Source organism: Colletotrichum navitas (assembly GCF_030913465.1).
Source record: "Colletotrichum navitas strain CBS 125086 chromosome Unknown LY79scaffold_35, whole genome shotgun sequence".
Taxonomy (NCBI): domain Eukaryota; kingdom Fungi; phylum Ascomycota; class Sordariomycetes; order Glomerellales; family Glomerellaceae; genus Colletotrichum; species Colletotrichum navitas.
In genome coordinates this window covers 229,084-246,260 of record NW_026850581.1, presented here as the reverse complement: position 1 = coordinate 246,260, position 17,177 = coordinate 229,084, and the positions used below count along the sequence as shown (strand labels likewise).

The 17,177-nt window shown below is 44.4% G+C and overlaps 6 protein-coding genes and 2 non-coding genes across 8 annotated transcripts; 6 read left to right on the top strand and 2 right to left on the bottom strand.

Moving 5' to 3' along the window:
• Nucleotides 1-1,413: 1,413 nt before the first annotated feature.
• LY79DRAFT_t147 lies at nt 1,414-1,502 on the top strand. The gene has a single exon. It is a non-coding gene; the product is annotated as a tRNA-Asp (tRNA).
• Nucleotides 1,503-1,556: 54 nt separating this feature from the next.
• LY79DRAFT_556099 (uncharacterized protein) lies at nt 1,557-2,210 on the bottom strand. Its single transcript, XM_060557985.1, has one exon. The coding sequence runs from the start codon at nt 1,729-1,731 to the stop codon at nt 1,570-1,572; it is 162 nt and encodes a 53-aa protein (XP_060413460.1). The 5' UTR covers nt 1,732-2,210; the 3' UTR covers nt 1,557-1,569.
• A 221-nt stretch (nt 2,211-2,431) lies between these two features.
• Nucleotides 2,432-2,542, top strand: LY79DRAFT_t148. Its single transcript has one exon. It is a non-coding gene; the product is annotated as a tRNA-Phe (tRNA).
• Nucleotides 2,543-3,024: 482 nt separating this feature from the next.
• LY79DRAFT_556095 (dynactin Arp1 p25 subunit) lies at nt 3,025-3,998 on the top strand. Its single transcript, XM_060557984.1, has 3 exons — nt 3,025-3,148; nt 3,261-3,490; nt 3,653-3,998. Exons 2-3 carry the CDS (start codon nt 3,315-3,317, stop codon nt 3,969-3,971), a joined length of 495 nt encoding a protein of 164 aa, XP_060413459.1. The 5' UTR covers nt 3,025-3,148; nt 3,261-3,314; the 3' UTR covers nt 3,972-3,998.
• On the bottom strand, nt 3,999-6,180 carry LY79DRAFT_556093 (5-methyltetrahydropteroyltriglutamate-homocysteine methyltransferase). Its single transcript, XM_060557983.1, has 3 exons — nt 5,512-6,180; nt 5,111-5,425; nt 3,999-5,029 (listed from the first exon to the last, which is right to left on the bottom strand). Exons 1-3 carry the CDS (start codon nt 5,879-5,881, stop codon nt 4,467-4,469), a joined length of 1,248 nt encoding a protein of 415 aa, XP_060413458.1. The 5' UTR covers nt 5,882-6,180; the 3' UTR covers nt 3,999-4,466.
• Nucleotides 6,181-11,949: 5,769 nt separating this feature from the next.
• Nucleotides 11,950-13,365, top strand: LY79DRAFT_590796 (F-box domain-containing protein; the record flags this gene model as incomplete). Its single annotated transcript, XM_060561200.1, has 2 exons — nt 11,950-13,211; nt 13,269-13,365. The coding sequence occupies 2 exons, from the start codon at nt 11,950-11,952 to the stop codon at nt 13,363-13,365; spliced, it is 1,359 nt and encodes a 452-aa protein (XP_060413457.1).
• A 452-nt stretch (nt 13,366-13,817) lies between these two features.
• LY79DRAFT_231880 (uncharacterized protein) lies at nt 13,818-14,853 on the top strand. The gene has a single exon (XM_060551685.1). The coding sequence runs from the start codon at nt 14,270-14,272 to the stop codon at nt 14,702-14,704; it is 435 nt and encodes a 144-aa protein (XP_060413456.1). The 5' UTR covers nt 13,818-14,269; the 3' UTR covers nt 14,705-14,853.
• Nucleotides 14,854-15,200: 347 nt separating this feature from the next.
• Nucleotides 15,201-16,636, top strand: LY79DRAFT_590795 (kinase domain-containing protein; the record flags this gene model as incomplete). The annotated part of the gene is made up of 3 exons (XM_060561199.1): nt 15,201-15,720; nt 15,795-16,246; nt 16,388-16,636. 3 exons carry the CDS (start codon nt 15,201-15,203, stop codon nt 16,634-16,636), a joined length of 1,221 nt encoding a protein of 406 aa, XP_060413455.1.
• Between the last annotated feature and the right edge of the window lie 541 nt (nt 16,637-17,177).

The window sequence follows — 17,177 nt, the reverse complement described above, 5'->3', positions numbered from 1 at the left end:
CGCTGCATCCAGTGATTATGATGAACCGCCAATCGAACCATATCATGCTGCGGTTTATCGAGTTTCGAGCAGCAATGGTCTCCACGGTCCAGCTTCTCACTTATGGAAACTTACCCCTTTTCATCGTCGAAGAAAACATAAAAAGTATACCCGGGTTTGCAGGCGGCGTTGCTGCTAGGGACTGAAATCTACAAGCGATGTCGTGACAGCTCCAGACTATTGGGTGATATGAAGGTTGGCGGGCTAAGTCGTCAGTCACACTCTGACTCGGCAGACTCGGAATTGGAATTGTTTACAGATGTGTAGAGCCTTAGGGAAAATCGGCTTACGTAGGTTATAAATCTTCTCGTTCATCATGTGTCACGAGGTGATATAAGGCGTTAGTTGTGCTGCCCGCAATTAACGGCGTCGTCTTTTGCGTGACATCATGTTTGTGCATGCAACGAACTCCAAGGCCGTCCGCTTTCCCGCGTACACGGTACATAAGATCCGCTGCTTTTCCAGTCCGAATTTCCTGCAATCCCTAAACCAGGACCAGGGTGCTCGAAGATAGTCTCAAAAGTCACCTTCTGCAAGTCGTAGAGCGTTGGGTCTGAGCAAATACTGTCATTAACAACGAATACACTAGTGTGGAATAGAAGTTCAAAGGGTTGCGTTGACATGCGCGGGAGACAAGTTGTATTGTTCAGATCCGGAAGATCCTCTGTGTAAGCCTCAGAGACAGAAGGGGCTTCAGGGTTCTTGCCTGATGTAGATGCTGAAGATTTATGTGGTGACGGAAACAAAATGGTCTGTCGACGGTCTTTGGCCTTAGCATTATGCTACTTGGACGATAATGGGTTGTGAAATGCCTTAACTGACATGCAACCTAGCAAGACACCGGCGTGTCCAATAGTACAATAACAGGGGGTTTGGTATACCGTATACATTAGCCTAGGTGACGAAGGAGGTAATACTGTTATTGTCCTATTTCTGCGTAAAGAAGGAAGTTATCTGGGGGCTGGCAGATTAAGTGAGGTCAATGAGCCCTGGTCCCCGGTTTCGTCCGTAGCTATTCCGGGCCCGAATTGAATTGATCGGCCAAACTGTGCTGGATAGCTGATAACCAGTAGTAGTATCCTATTCCGACAGTGCTAGGCACGCGGGTTCCCAACGACTTGCTGGTCAGTTCTGGCTCTGTTAGTGACTGCTACTGACAAACTTTTTGGCGAAGCTACATAGACCAGACTCTACATACTACTACTTAAGATGTTAAAACATTTACGAAGCCCGTTACGCTTTTTACTGTACAGCCTAGGTAGTTCGCGCAATTGGGGATCAACGTCATGCTGATGTGGGGAAAGCACAGACTATATAGGTAGCCTTGGAAGTCTGTTCCCCAACCAGCTATCACTGGATGAAAACATCCACCAATCCCCGATAGTCTAGTGGTGAGGATATCTGCTTGTCACTGCCTTAGCAGCAACTCGCAGGGGACCGGGGTTCAATTCCCCGTCGAGGAGATTCTTTTGCCCTTTTCTTATCTCATTCTCAGTTCAGCTTGCTTTGCATTTTTGTTTTGTTCTGCTTTTATTTTTCACAATAGCGGTACTTCGATCGGTACCAGCAGTTGAGACACAACGAATACGACTTTTTTTCTCTAAAAAATCGAGGTGTCAAGTGACATTGTGTTAGACACTCGTGGTTTGGGTCGTACAAACAGATTATGCCTCTTGGCTTCTGTACAGTCATGCTATGGTTGCTCTTCGAGTCGAGCTCCTATAGCCGATTTCATTCCCCGAAGCTAAGCATACGCGGAGTCTTAGGTCCGGAAACAGCTGCTTCAGATTCGTCGCTGTAGACATTGCAGTGAACCTTGATATCGGCGAGAAGTATGGAGGGATAATGGAGCTGGGAAGTATTGATCGCTCGTTTGGGCTGGCTTATTGGGGTGTCTCCTGCAAGGTCGCCTTTGAAGCTGTGGGTTTGCGAAAGATTTCATGTTGTATCAGGAGAGAATGACAAAGCTTTTGGCTTTGGGCTAGAGGCCTTGGCTTTTGAACGGGAATCTCGTGACTGGTGTTGGCATGTCCGTCCTGAGATACAGGCTCGCAGAGGATGGATCAGTTCAGAGAGTCACAGTGTTGACAGCCCGATGGAAAAATAGCGAGGCATAACAGTTGTCGGCTTGGCTAGTACATACAGAGCCTCCTGGACTTCGCGTTCTCCGATGTTCAGTCTCTTTTGCCATTTTCGTATGTGTAGTATTGTGATGTGCTAATCATGGGTTCTCTTTATGACTCTAAGTCCGGATAAGACACCTCGTCGCCAACCTACGGAATACGCTCCGATCTCGTCGCCCACCGGATCCGCCGCCCCGCCAAACTGGCCGGCCCATTCCCACCATGGATCAAAGAGCCCTGGAAAGCCCGGGCAACTTCGAAGATGAGCGGCGGACATAGCTCAGTTGGGAGAGCGTCAGACTGAAGCGGGTTCCACTCGGGACTTGGGAAACTTCATTCAATTAATCTGAAGGTCGTGTGTTCAATCCACACTGGCCGCATCTTCGCTTTTGCCAATTCGTTAGCTTTTTTCCATTCATTATGTATGTATGAATGACCTGGCGCGACCCGGTTTGTGTGCGTCTCACTCAATATGCGGCGAATAGGTGGTGTGTTTGCTTATTGTTGCATATAGTAAGCGAGACCTGTCGAGTTAGCTAGATATTCAGACGGAATAAGTGGCCAAGAGGGAGACGGACAAAATTGACCGGAAATAAAAAAGAAGATGAATGACAAATTCAATTAAACAGAAAGCATATCTATTGTTTTAACACCTTTGCTGCTGGGTTGGCAGATAATAAATACCAACACCCCCTTGTCGTCCATGCTAGACGAGAAGCGAGCCTAGACTCAGGGCGCACACATGCCGGCCGGAAGACCCTGGAATCAGCCTCTAGCGCCCAGTGGACCCACCCCCGATCCGCTGAGAGCAGCCCACGTCACACCAACGCGTCCCCGCGAACGCCGTTGACAACTTTCCCATCCCGCTTCAAGTCGATGAGCCCGTGAGCCATCCATCTCTCCCATCCCCGCCTGCCCGCCCACAACCGCCCACCATGTCGCGACGACCAGCGAAAGGAGACTACATCGAGACCGTACGTTGATTTGTTTGTCCCCCGCCCCTTGCATTTTGATGCGCACCGAAAAATCACACCCCCCCCCCCCCCCCCCCCCATGAGCGAGACCTCACCGCCCCGACTGACCCGAACCGCAAAACAGGACACGGGCAACAAGGTCGCCCGCAAGGCGACGCTCGTCGGCACCCAGAACATCATGCTCGGCGGCAAGACCGTCATCCAGCCCGAGGTCATGATCCGAGGCGACCTCTCCCGCACCGCCCAGCCCTCCGCCGGCGGCGCCCCCGCCAACAGCACCGCCGTCGCCATCGGCCGATACTGCTTCCTCTCGAGGGGCGCCGTGCTCCGGCCCCCGGGCCGCATGTACAAAGGGTGCGTTCTCACTCTCTCTATCTCTCCCTCCCTCTTCCTCTCCAACACTCCTCGTCTCTCTCTCTCTCTCTCTCTCTCTCTCTCTCTCTCTCTCTCTCTCTCTCTCTCTCTCTCTCTCTCTCTCTCTCGCATTCGCTAACGAGCGGGCAACGTCCCCGGCAGCGCCTTCACCTACATGCCCCTCCGCATGGGCGACCACGTCTTCGTCGGCCAGAACACCGTCATCCAGGCCGCCTCGCTCGGCTCCCACATCCACATCGGCCGCGACTGCGTCATCGGCGAGTTCGCCATCGTCAAGGACTACGTCCGCGTCCTCGAGGGCACCGTCGTCCCGCCCAACATGGTCATCCCCAGCTTCAGCGTCGTCGCCGGCCAGCCCGCCCGCGTCGTCGGCGAGGTGCCCGAGGGCGGCCACGAGGCCTTTGAGCTGCGCGAGCTGTACAAGACGGTCGGGAACAACCCGCAGCCGCTGACCGTCTAGGTGGTGAGCTGGGGGGGGAGGGGGAGACACCAGCTGCCACACGGAAGGGGGGGAAGACGAAGGGCGGGAGTCATGCGGATACTGAGTAAAAGCGGCGTTTAAGCGTGTGTAGGTCGAGCCATGTGCTCAAATGATACCCCTGTTTGTTTGTTTGTTTCTTTTCTTGCAGTAGCATTCTGAACTTCACGTGGAGTGACGTTCATTGGGCGACGGATGGTAGCTATCTAGCTATCTGCTTGTATCAAATGCGTCGAGGCATATATAACCGTGCCGAAACGTGAAGCGTTGGTGGTGGGAACAAGTCATATCCGATTCCTCTCATGTAACACGAACTTCTTTGAAAATGTTGCAAAACTTAGTAGGTTACCAAAAGTTGATTCGCAAAGGACCTTCTTTCCCCCTTTCTGGCAACCGTACGATCCCATAGTACCACCACCCTCTTCATGCACCTCACGCCGCAACACCCTCTGCTTCAAGTCCACTTGGCGCTCTTTTTCACGGCTCGCCCGGCCATATCGAATCTGCCAGCCGACGCACCAGCTTCAGCTTGTCCACCATGTCCTGGTGCGAGACCGAATTGCCCAAGTGATGGCTCGCGAACCCGCACTGCGGGCTGACGCCCATCCTCTTGAGCGCCTGCGCGCGTGTCTGACCCACGCCCTTGGCCACGAAGTCGGCTGCCTGAAGCACCCGCTCCTTCATCTCCTCCAGGTCCTCGAGTTCGGGGAACTTGGATGTGACAACGCCCAGAATCACGTTCTTGTGCGCCGGCAGCGCCCTGAGGGGCTCGAACCCGCCGGCGCGGTCCGTGTCGTACTCGAGGAAGTAGGTGTTGGCATCGATCTCGCCGAACAGCCGCGGCGCGATGCGGTCGTAGCCGCCCTCGGAGAAGTGTCGCGAGTAGGCAAAGTTGCCGCGGCAGAGGTGGATCCCGACGTGCATGTCGGCGGGGCGGGACGAGATGCAGTCGTTGTACAGCCTGATGTAGGACTGCAGCAGGGCGTCCGAGTCCTCGCCCGCGTCCTTGAAGCCTTGGAGCATCTTTTCCGAGCAGAAGTCTAGGCCGCATGGTTGTTAGTCAAGATGCTATTGACCGGTTGCTGGGGGGCAATGTTTGGGAGGGGCGCGGGTTTACTTACACGCCAAGTTGGGGTCATCTATTGTGATATTCCGAACGCCATGGTCGTACAGAATCTCCAGCTCTGTGCGGTATGCTTTGGCAATGTCCGCAAAGTACTCTTCGTCATTGGCATAGACGCCTTTGGGATACGCGTGCCCCTTCTGATACCGCAGGTGATACCACTCGGGCGCAGGCAGAGTCAACTTGGCCTCCTTGACGCGCTCAGGCGGGACGAGGCTCTTCAGGAAGTTCCACTCTCTCAGATACGTGCTGCCCTTGTGCTTGATCTTGCCTGTGCAGACGATGGACTCGCCGGGCTTGTGGTCGCTCTCGACTGGGGAACATGGCCGTCAGAAATCAGACATGGGCACGCAGGCACGCCTTCAGCAATCGGAGGAAGAAGACGAAGAAGAAGCTCACCAAAAGCCGCAATGTCTGGGACGTACATGCGGAAGATATCCCAGCTCGGCGCGTCGACCTCCTCGAAGCCCTCGAGACCGGGGAAGAAGTTGCCCCAGAATTGGTGGCGGCGGTACTCGCCGTCGGTCACGGCATGGAAACCGAGGTCCAGCTGAATCTTGACAATGTCGCGCACGCCTTGCTCCTCAAGCTGGTTCAGCTCCTCGTCCGCGGCAATCTCGACGGCTTTCTTGCCGTCCAGGGCTGTGCGCTTCTCGGTCAGGGCCTTGGGTCGCAGCAGCGAGCCCATGTGCTCGGCGCGGAAGGGCGGCCTCTGGTGATTCTTGGCAGCCATGATTTCTTTCTGGACAGACGGGGCGAGGAACTGCATTCTCAAAGATGTGTTGGAATGAATCCAAGCTCCAGCTACTATGTAGACGTCGATACTTGGGACGGCTGGGTAGCGTGGGTGGCCTGGTTTACATACGAAACTGCATTTCGATGATGCGGGTTTGGAAATTCGGCAGCAAGCCAATGATCCGGTCGGCAGGGTTCCTTGGAGAGAGCGTATGTGACCCAAGTGAGCATTTTTCGCCTTCCAGCCCTAGTCCCCGGTCTCGACGATGTCATCTCAGTCCATCATCGTCATATTCTACAGCAGCCTGCAGGGCGCACTGGTCCAAAAGTCAGAACTTGCCTAATTAGGTTGCTAATCAGTACTAAGGCCACCACTAGTGTACAGATAGCAGTAATATTACTTTATAGATAATAATTTATCTATATAGCATTTATAAGCCTTATCTATATAAAGATAAAATCTATATAGCTTATGCACACTTATATATAGACTTATACACCTATAATATATACTATTTAGTATAAGATAGTATTAAAGTGTCCTAAAAAAGACAGCCTTAACTATTTTATAGTAAAGTTACTCTATAAGTAGCACTTTTGCCCTTTTTATTCTCTTAATTTAACTATTCTCTAAGAACTACCTATAATTAACTTTACCTTAATTAATAAAAATATCTTTAAACTCCTAAAATCTTCTACTAGTATTTAATTATAACTACCTAAAAATAATATAAACCTAACTAAGTCTATACTATATATCCTAAATATAAAACCTTTAATAAGCTTCTTTATAGTAATTATTAAAGGCTTATAGAAGTATAAAGTAAGTATATAATAGATAAAAAACTAGCTAATTTAAGACCTAACTATCTATATTAATATTAGTCTTTAGGTTACCTTATATTATAAAGTAGATATTAATAGCCTTAGTTTTTATATATACACTTATATATAATACCTTAAGAAGTTTAATAAGAGGTTATAATTCTTATTAACTATAAAGTATACTTTATATATTAATATAATAAAGTACCTTATTATAAAGTTTACTTTAGATAAGGCCTTTCTTAGATATAAGTAAAAAGTAATTTTAATTAATATAAAAAACCTATTAGATATTATAAAGTTCTATAGTACTATATATAAAGCCTTTAATCTCTAAATATTTCTTTATAAGACTTTACTTTCTAGTAAGAAAGATAGCTTTACTATTATACTTATATCTAAAACATAAATTAAACTACTTATCTTTAAGCCTTAAGTTTTAAAAAAATAATAATTTAAGTACTACTAGCTAAAGCTACTTACTCCTGTATAGTAAAAGAAAGTCTAGCCTATACTTATATACCTTAGTACTATTTAGACTAAAATAAAATAAAAACTAATACTTAAAGCTCTAGAGGTAAGCTTATAAGTAAAATTATAAAAGTATATATACTTAAAGGTAAAGAATATAGGAAGTAAAAATTAAGAGGTAGCTATATAGAATAATATTAAAAATAAGGATTAGATAAAGGATATATAGGAGAATATATAGGTTAAACTAAAGGAGAGTTTACCTTCTAGTTTAAAATAAAGTTAACTACTTTATAAAGATTTACTATAAATTAATCCTAAGTGTAATAAATTATACTTTTACTTACTTAACTTTACTACTTTACTTCTCTAATAGAGAAACCTCTAGAGATACCTTTAAGATAATATATATCTCTAAATATTACTATAGGAAGTTATATACTTTAATATAAGGGTACTTTAAACTATAAAACTCTATAATAAGTAAAAAAGTCTCTCTAGAACTAAGAATATCTTTATAGACTTATGTTATCTATATAGGTAAATATAAATTAAGATTTATACTATCCTATTTAAGTACTATAAGTATTTTTTATACTTTTAAAAGATTAACCTTCTATATAAAATTAATTATAAAAGTCTAATTAGGCTAATAAAAGAGTAACTAAGGCTAGCTATAGACACTATAAGGCTAATTCTTTTATATATAGATATAATAATTATTCTAGAAGTATATAAAGTTAGAAAAGTCTTTATAAAGGAGTAGTATATAAATAAAAAGTAAAGTAATCTAATTAAAAAAAGAATTTAAAGAAAAAAGTTATAAGGACTATAGTTAATAAAAGAATCCCTATATAAAGTATAAGTATCTTAGAATATATATATAGACAAGTAAGTATTTACCTTTAATTATATAGATTAGGCCTAATATAATTAATTCTACTAACTCTTAATCTTAATATTATAAATACTTTTACTAAAGACTTAATAATTATAAAAGGTTATAAGAATATTTATATCTAGTTAAAATAGTGTATATTTTATATACTCTTATAAGAAATACTAATGCCTTCTTATAGTAAGGGCTACTTTTATACTATAGTCTAAATAAATAGTAAAAGGTATATACTTCTATTTAAGAATAATAGAGAGGTACTAGGTAAGTATAGATTAAGTAGTATATACAGAGAACTCTATATAAAACTATATAATATACTAAAAGTATATATTAATAGTAGTATATATCTTAAACCTAAACAGAAGTAGCTTATTATAAGTATTAATTAACTAAATAAAGTTAGGCCTTAGTATAGTCTAACCTTTCTATTAATACTAAAGCTCTTTTAAATATTCTTATATATTTTTAAGAAAAACTTAATAATAGGCTTTATAAAGGATATTTTAGCTAATAATATAGCTATATTAGTATATAAAAGTGTAAAAAAACTTATAGCCTAGGTCTTAGACTATATTTACTATACTGTCTTCTAATAAAAAGTACTAAACTATACTATAATATATAGCTTAAAGCTATTTAGGTGTTTAGTATTACTATAGTAAATAGTATCTTTAGATATCTTTAAGGCTATATTATAAGATTTAAAATCCTTTTATATATAAAATAGTAAGAATATTCTAATTAAAAAGACAGTAGTTAAAAAAGAGCTTAAAAATACATTAAAATAAAAGAACTAAGAATTATATATAGACTTTATAGTAATAGTTAATTAAAAGTAAGAATTATTTAAAAGTAGTAAAAGAAACTTAAAGTTAATAATTTTTTAATAAGTATATAATAATTACTATATAAGTCTATCTAGAATTTAACTTTTCTTAAATAAGTGTAAAATACTATATAAGGTTATATAATAGGCAACTAGTCTAAGGCATTTTAGAGAAAAAAATTTCAAGATATATAGGTTTATATAGAGGTATATAAAGGAAAAATCTTTATATATAGAACTATAAGATTAGGTATCTAAAAACCTAGAAACATAAAGACCTAAGTAGGCTAAAACTAATATATAAGAGTATATAAGGGTGCCTAGGTCTATAAAAAACTAACCTTATCTACTAAACTCTACACTTTACTATAAAAAACTAGCTGTAACAGGATTCATGGCAATAGCTGTGGGTCTTGGCGATGGATCGCCGAGCCTCTAGCGCCCTACCCCACCATCTAGTTTTCTAGTAGCAGAGCCCTTATTGTCTAGGCTCTGCAAGCTTAAGTCTTATAATACACTAATACCTACTATTGAGCCCTACCTGGTTAAGTGCCCATAGCTATTATTTTACACTAGCTAGGTATATACTATATTACCTAAATATATATATTTCTCTAAGACCTATAAACTTCTGTATCCTTTTATAAAGGCCTATATTCTTTTATAAACCCTTATATTCCTTATTATCCTCTTAACTACTACTATAAAAGTATATATAAAAGTATTAAATTAGCTAGGATATATATAGATATATATAGATTAGGTATAACTATTACTATTACTATTAAACTAAATTAAAAGGTTAATAAGATTATTAGCACTTATATAAAAGTTAGTAAATATATAAATAAAGACTAAGGTTATATAGATATATATAATAGCCTATAGACTTAAGCTTATTTACTATAGAAATAAGTGTATTACTAATACAGTATATATACTTAGGCTTAAGCCTATAGATCTATACAAGAAAGTCTATCTTTATATAGGTAGCCTTAATAGCCTTAGACTTATATAGAGTAAATAGCTTACTACTAGATTACTTATAATTACCTAGAACTATATATAAGTATAAGTATATATAAATACTAGCTAGAAATATATAGAACTTACTAAAGCTATAGGCACTTATACTAAAGTTATAGGTATAGTTAGTATAAGTAGTAGTATTTAAGATAACTATATAAGTTATATATAGACTATTACCCTTCTAGTAACTAGTATAAGCTTTTAAACTAAGGCGTATAGTTCTATACACCTATATTAGGATTAAGTTACTGTTCTATGTATATTTATACTTAAGTTTACGCTTAGTATAGATACTATTAGATACTTTTATATAGAGATTAAGTATATAAGGCTATATAGATGTTAGTACTTATAGAAAGAATATATATATAAACTTATAAAAGTGTCTTTTATATTAAAGAACTAGGTAATAACTTACTAAGAAGTATACTTAATAGTAACTATATAGATTAGTATAAAATAAAGTAGAAATATATAAGAATATATATATACACTTATAATAGTATATAGTAATTTCTATATTAGTAAAATTATTACTAAGCTATATAAGAATAGTGTTATCTACTAAAAGCTATATACCTCTAATCTCTTTTAGGATAAGCTTAGCTATAATATATAAGTCTATATAGATATATAGAAGTTATATAGTTAGTAATAGGCATAGACAAAAGTATAAGGACCTATAGGATTATATAGTAATATATAGTAATATATAGTAATATATAGTAATATATAAAAATATATAAGAATATATAAAAAAGTTATTAAATATATAAGGTAATACTAGGTACCTCTAAAAATATATAAATATATAAAAATCTATAAAAAAAACATTAGTTTAGTAATAATTAAAAAATAAAATAAATAAGTAAACAAGATAAATAAATTAAATAAAAGTTAATAGGAGTATATAGTTAGAGGTTACTTATATACTTTAAATTAGGCGTAAGAAAAAGAGGAAAAGTTTAGAAGTAGAAAGAAATATATTTATAGTTAAGGCAAAGTGCCTATAATTAGCCTTAGGTATATACTTCTATTAGGTATATACTCTAGGGCACACACTTCTCTATTTATAGACTAATTAAATAATTAAGGTATCTAAGTAAGTAGAACTATAATATTCTAGGCTATATAGAGTAATATAAATATATCTAAAAGGATAATTTATTTAAAAGACTAATTAGTTATATACAGGTTAGATTAATAATATACAGTGTTTCTAGAAACTAATGGGGTAGGTGTAGTAACTGTTTGACTTTTGGACCAGTGCGCCCTGCAGGCTGCCGTAATATTCCCCAAGCTTCACTAGCGCACCCGCCTTCGGTCCCCGCTTTCCCCGCCCTTTGTGATAGGTTAGTCGGCCGTACGGACTGTATGTGTTGTGTGTGTGCTCTTCTTGCCGGCAGCAAATGACGATGCAGTAGTGACTGCTTGACTGGATGGAGCTTTTCGCATTCGCTCCATCATCTTGCATGTCGAGCTTAATGGGTAGCAGCAGTTAAGAATTGGGCACCGGGAGAGAGAGAGATGGTTGCTATTTGGAAATGCATCTCTGGGAGCCCGATTGCATCAATGTACGGATAAGGAGGCATGGAGCTCTTATCGTCGTCTTATCGAAGCTTGAGTGGGGCTGGGCTGGCGGTGGCAAAGGCAGGCCTAGGCTTGCCTGTACTTAGCTCTCACAAAGGACCCCTATGGATAGACCCCGCGATGACATTGCGGACCTCCTCTCTGTTACACTACATCACCCACGTCTCTGCTGGGCTGCGGCGCAACATCACGAGCATCTATTTGCAGCCACTCAACCATTAAGTTTCTCATTTGAGAAACAACACTGTGTCGCCGCAAGCACCCATCACGGTGGCACCCTGTTCAAAGGCCAGAATTGCTATCATCCGAACTTGAAACTCGCCTCGGCCGCACCTCTTGCGTGAAACAGAGTGCCCCTCAGTCTAGATTGACGGCACGGCCTCCCAAGGCTCGTTGATAGAATCCACGTCTGTTCAGACTACCTGCTACCTACGCTTCCGACGACATTCTAACAGCTCTCAACATGGTCGTCTCCATCAATGATCTCCCGAACGAGATCCTCGCTCAAATCTTCTCCCACTTAGATCGCCCCGCGCCGTCGGACTCGAAGCTCCACGACCAGCCATCCTCGTTTATGCTGCAGAATCTCTTCTTTGATCGAGACCTCAAGACCACTTCCCTTGTATGCAAGCGATGGCGAGACGCTATACTGCCCGCTCTGTTCCGTCATGTCGTATGGACCTTCGACCGGTTCGAGCTGCCGCTGATTGAAGAGACGAGAGACCCAGCATCCGCAATCGACTTTCTTGCTTTCCTGAGGACTAACAATCTGACCAATCATGTTAAATCGCTTACACTCTTTGTTGAGGATGCCATGGGTGGCATCTCGGACGGCACCAGCAGCGCCACGCTCATGGAGACTGGTTTCGCCAACAAAGCCTCCTACAGCGAAGACTACAACTGGCTATGGAGGACCATCTTCGACCATGTCGATCCTATCCGGTTTACAATCATCGCATCGCCGCGAGTACTAGCACAATTGCTATCACGCATGCTCTTTCTCGGAGATGCGTGGAACTTCTCCATGCCCCAACATGTCCTGTCTCTCTCGCAGAAAGACAAGAAGATGCCCACGACAAGGTACAGTTCAAACGTCGCTACAGCCTCGTCGAGCCAGTCACCCCCGCCAGAGGCTTCGCACCAGAAACGTGTCCCCTGTGACCTCTTCACCATCCGCCCGTGGCAAGCTCTCCTGCTCAACGAGGGCTCCTCGACCCGCGTCTATAAGACATACGAGTTCTATCTCAAGCGCCCGCCGTCCATCCTCGGTGCCCTCCTCGGATCCGAAGAATTCCCCAATGACGAACCGATGGTGGCGCCGTCCATCCGCGAACTGTCCTACGTCGGCATCTTCCCCCTGTCGAGCCACTTCAACACCCTCGTCCAGAACATCCCCCGCCTCGACCGCCTCTTTGTGCAGCTCGTGCCCCGGAGCGACATTCTGCAGGACGTTGACGAGATGCGCAACGTGGAAATCGCCGACCTGTGGATGGAGCGCAACACAGCCTACTCGATGCTGTTCCGCGAGCTCTTCGACCCGGGCGTGGACAGCCCCTGGCTCGACCTACAGGTCTTCGAGAGCGGCGATGCAGCGGACAAGGAGGCATGGGATATGGCTGTGCAGTTCGTGCAGTTCAGCGGCGTTCACGGGTGGAAGGTCGAGAGTGAGGGCGTCTTCGTGCGTGATGGGGGGGAAGGCGCCAGCGCGATCCTCGGCATGTCTCAGTCAGTGGTGCCGGAATCACCATGATGAACTCGAAGAGGTACTAATTCAGGCCAAAGCCTCCCAGGTCGACTTAGACGCATGGCGTTCAATGGCATCACCGTGCTGCCTGTTTCCAGTGTATCGCTATATATGGGAGACGCAGCCGCTCCATAGACGGTGTTCGTAGGGCAATCAACGGCTCCGCATCAAAGCACATTCGGTGACACGGACCAAGTCAATATCAAGAGCTTTTGCTCGTCTTCCCCTGTTAAGATTCTGACTGCTCTATACCTAAGGAGGAGGATCTTCTAGACAGTGACTCGTCATACTGTGTTTATCATGGGTAAGAACTACCTGCTGATATAATAGACACTAGGTGGCGTACACACTTTACATCATCCATATCATTTTACAGCTCCTCTCTGACTGATTCCTGCAAAGTAACCTTACAGCCCGCAGGGCGTGTCAGGGCTGGAAGTTCTCTATTTTGCCATGGATCACACGTCCTTACGACGCTCCGATATTTCATCACGCCGAATATGGGTCCTGGGCAGATGTCCTTGACGCTTTCAACCGGAACCAGGCATCTCTGCGAGACCGCAACCCATCTGGATGGACACTTCTACATGTAAGCATACTTTTGCAACGCTCTGCATTGTGTCATATACTCCATCAGCCGTTTCCAGTCTTCTCCGGTCGATGGCATCGCTGATTTCTGGTCTCAGAAGGCGGCGTTGGGGGGAAATGTCGACGTCTTCATGAATTTGATCAAGCTGGGCCTCGGCACCCAGGAGACGACATTGTTTGGCCTCCCAGCGTTACAGGTGTTGTGGTTGATGGGACGCAGTGCAGAAGAGGTTGTCAGTGTAATGAGGCTACTCGCTCTCAGCGGCGACCTTGACGAGTATTTGCCGTCGCTTTTTCAGGAAAGAGGCAAATACATTGCAAGCGATTCCATTGATTTGGCGTGCAGGCTTTGACTTATGGGGCACACGAGGCTTCGGAACGAGACTTTGGGACGGAAAAGAAATTCGAAAGCTGGCGCAAACTTGCGCGACGGATCTTGCCTGCCGCGTCAATGGAAGCTTTGACTCAGACCAATGCTGTGCCGCTGCGTCGAGAGCACAATCTATCGCCGTTGTTCAGTGGCTTGTTTTTCTTGGATTTTTACTTTGGATGTTTCGACATGGAGAAGCGCGAATGGCAACGTCGTATGTCCAGAGTGGTGGTCATGTGGCTCGAAGATATTCGGTCTTCAGGCACAGACCTAGACGAATACGGTGCGGCAGTGCGAAAGCTATACCTCGACAACGCATGGTTACATGGCTGGCGGTGGCACTTGCTTGGAGGCAGGGGGCCGCGGTTGGTTGCGCTCACAAGTGGTCCCATGCCTGAGGACTGGAAGCTGCACTGGGACTGGGACTGGGACTTGGAGGACGACGAGTTTGCAGCTGAATTCTGGGAGATGTTGGAGAACTCGCCACTGCGCATTCCGGGACGAATGAAGTACTGATAGGGGTGATTGCTTCGGTGGCAGGGGGGTACGGATGAAGCTTGAATGACATAGCGTAAGAACTTCTACAACTTGACGAACTCTCGGCTGAAAAAGAATGCCCTTGGTGGAATGATTTGAAATATGAAAATGAGTGAAGTCTCGAGAGCATCAGCGTTTGCTTCCGTTCACCAAATGACGGCAGTAAGTCCGGCGAGATCAGGCCAATCAGGTGCTGCAGGTACGCGAGGTATGCAACACGGCCATGGACAGCTAGGTACATATACCTGAGCATATGACTGAATCAGCCGGTGCTTCCAGAGTAAAGTTTATAGCGAGACCTCGCCGTTCGACGCAATAGTCAACAGCCATGGTGCGTACCGCTTGGCAACATCGCGTTCGCACCATTCCAGCGATTCCCTGTCAAGTGCAGTCTCATCAGCGGTCTTCATGGAAAGCAATCTCACGCACATTTCCATCACTGCAGAAGTCCTTTGGTACGAACTCCTGCCGGGCTATGGCCATCAACGCTTCCCCGCACGGGCCAAACGGGGCGGTCTACATCCCTGAGGTCGATCTTGAAGACTTTGAAGAGTATAGGACTGGCGGCTACCACCCTACCACCATCGGGGACACTTTTGACAATCGCTACGAGGTTGTTCACAAGCTCGGCTTTGGCGGCTATTCAACAATATGGCTAGCCCGCGATAAACACCTGCAACAGTACGTCTCGTTGAAGATCATGATTGCCGATGAATCTTCAAAATCAACAGAAGCCTCTATTCTCCGGAAACTGCGCTGCGGTGGCTCTCACCCAGGGCGACGATTTGTTCCGCATCTACTGGACGACTTTTCATTCAGCGGCCCCAACGGACATCATGTTTGCCTTGTGCAGAAACCAATTGCTGCTTGTAATATTACTGCATCCAAGGAAGATTCAGTAAGCCTCATGTTCCCTGTCGAGACTGCCAGGTCTATTGCTGCTCAAATCATTATGGGAGTATCTTATCTGCACTCCCGTGGAGTATGTCACGGCGGTAGGTTAATCAATCTCGTATGCCTTCGGATCACGATCCTCGCCCAACTATCTTGTGGTTCTAATACTAGCCAGATCTTCACATGAGGAACTTTCTTCTCTACAGTCAGGATTTCAATCAGAATCTCAACAGCCTGGATCCTGAAGGGCTTTATAAGCGTTACCGCCTAGATAAGGCCCCTATCTCCAGGTTCGATGGCACACCAGTTGGACCTCACGCGCCGCCATATGCTGTTTACCCGATGCATGTAAAAACGCCTGCAGACAATGTTGTGGATCCCATGGTTGGCATATCTGACTACGGAACCTCTTTTGTGGTTGCGACTGTCAAGGAGGCATTGACCGAACCCCATACACCTGAGCTACACACACCTGCTCTCTATCTCCCACCGGAAGGCTTCTTCAACGATCTCATCACCCAAGCTGCAGATATATGGACACTCGGTGTTAGTCTTTATGAAGTGCTTGGAGAGAGACCTCTCTTTGAATCGTTCGGCTGGGACCGTGACGACATTATAGCCGAGATGGTGAGCACATTTGGGCCACTACCTGCTCGATGGTGGAATACATGGTCAAACCGCAAGGACTTCTTTGAGTCTGACGACTCTTGGACTTGTCATATAAATGAAAACAGGATCTACACCCCCGGGTCCCGTTCTCTGTATCAGCGTATGTGGGATATGGGGCGTGGCGAGACGCCTGATACATGCCAATGGGATACTCAGGGAGGTGAGATGCAGGCTTTGGAGGAGTTGCTGCGGGGCATGATGGCGTTCGAACCTACTGAAAGGTTGACAGCTGAGCAGCTGATGAGATCAGAGTACATGGAGAAGTGGGCAATGCCGGCTTGGGAGAGACAACAAGAGAGACAAAGAGAAAGCGGGAGCAGCAACTTAAGCCCGTCCCTTTCGAGATAGCAGGTCGTCAGGTAAGAGAGGCAAGGACCCAATCTAGCTAACCCCTCCAGGTGAGCCGCTAGTATCGAATATGGCTGGGTTGGAGAGAGTAAGGAATTGAGCATCTGTTGAATAGTGTAGGTGAGCCTGCGAGAAGATGAATTCAGGTGAGGATGCTTTGTTCTCATTGGTGCAAATTATGGCAAATTAGGCGTGTCAGCCAAATAATCCAGCGTAACGTCATAGTTGGACTACTGCTGTAAAATGAGCACATACGACCATACCCAGTGGAGAACTCGGGATTCCGTCCGCTCTCCTATATAAGCCAGTGAGTCTGTTGAGTCCATTCAGTTAGAGTCAACGGGCCAGAACGTATGACCGCCTTGGACCCGGGCCCGGCTTCCGGTTTCGGACGCACCCTGCCGGGAATGCCCCGGTTAACGACGAAGAAATGCCAGACGCTCCGATGGATACTTGGAACTGGATTGACAAGAACATCCAGCCCGACTGCGCAGCATACCAATTCTCTAGCTAGCCACTAGTACTCCCCTGTTACTACCTG

What these genes read in the sequence shown, in the direction of transcription:
- LY79DRAFT_556099 (XM_060557985.1), bottom strand. Translation starts at nt 1,731, where the DNA reads ATGACTGTACAGAAGCCAAGAGGCATAATCTGTTTGTACGACCCAAAC.
- LY79DRAFT_556095 (XM_060557984.1), top strand. Translation starts at nt 3,315, where the DNA reads ATGCTCGGCGGCAAGACCGTCATCCAGCCCGAGGTCATGATCCGAGGC. An exon ending in CCGGGCCGCATGTACAAAGG is followed by an intron (nt 3,491 to 3,652) that starts GTGCGTTCTCAC and finishes CGTCCCCGGCAG; the next exon opens with CGCCTTCACCTACATGCCCC.
- LY79DRAFT_556093 (XM_060557983.1), bottom strand. Translation starts at nt 5,881, where the DNA reads ATGCAGTTCCTCGCCCCGTCTGTCCAGAAAGAAATCATGGCTGCCAAG. An exon ending in CCCAGACATTGCGGCTTTTG is followed by an intron (nt 5,426 to 5,511) that starts GTGAGCTTCTTC and finishes CATGTTCCCCAG; the next exon opens with TCGAGAGCGACCACAAGCCC. An exon ending in AGATGACCCCAACTTGGCGT is followed by an intron (nt 5,030 to 5,110) that starts GTAAGTAAACCC and finishes CATGCGGCCTAG; the next exon opens with ACTTCTGCTCGGAAAAGATG.
- LY79DRAFT_231880 (XM_060551685.1), top strand. Translation starts at nt 14,270, where the DNA reads ATGGAAGCTTTGACTCAGACCAATGCTGTGCCGCTGCGTCGAGAGCAC.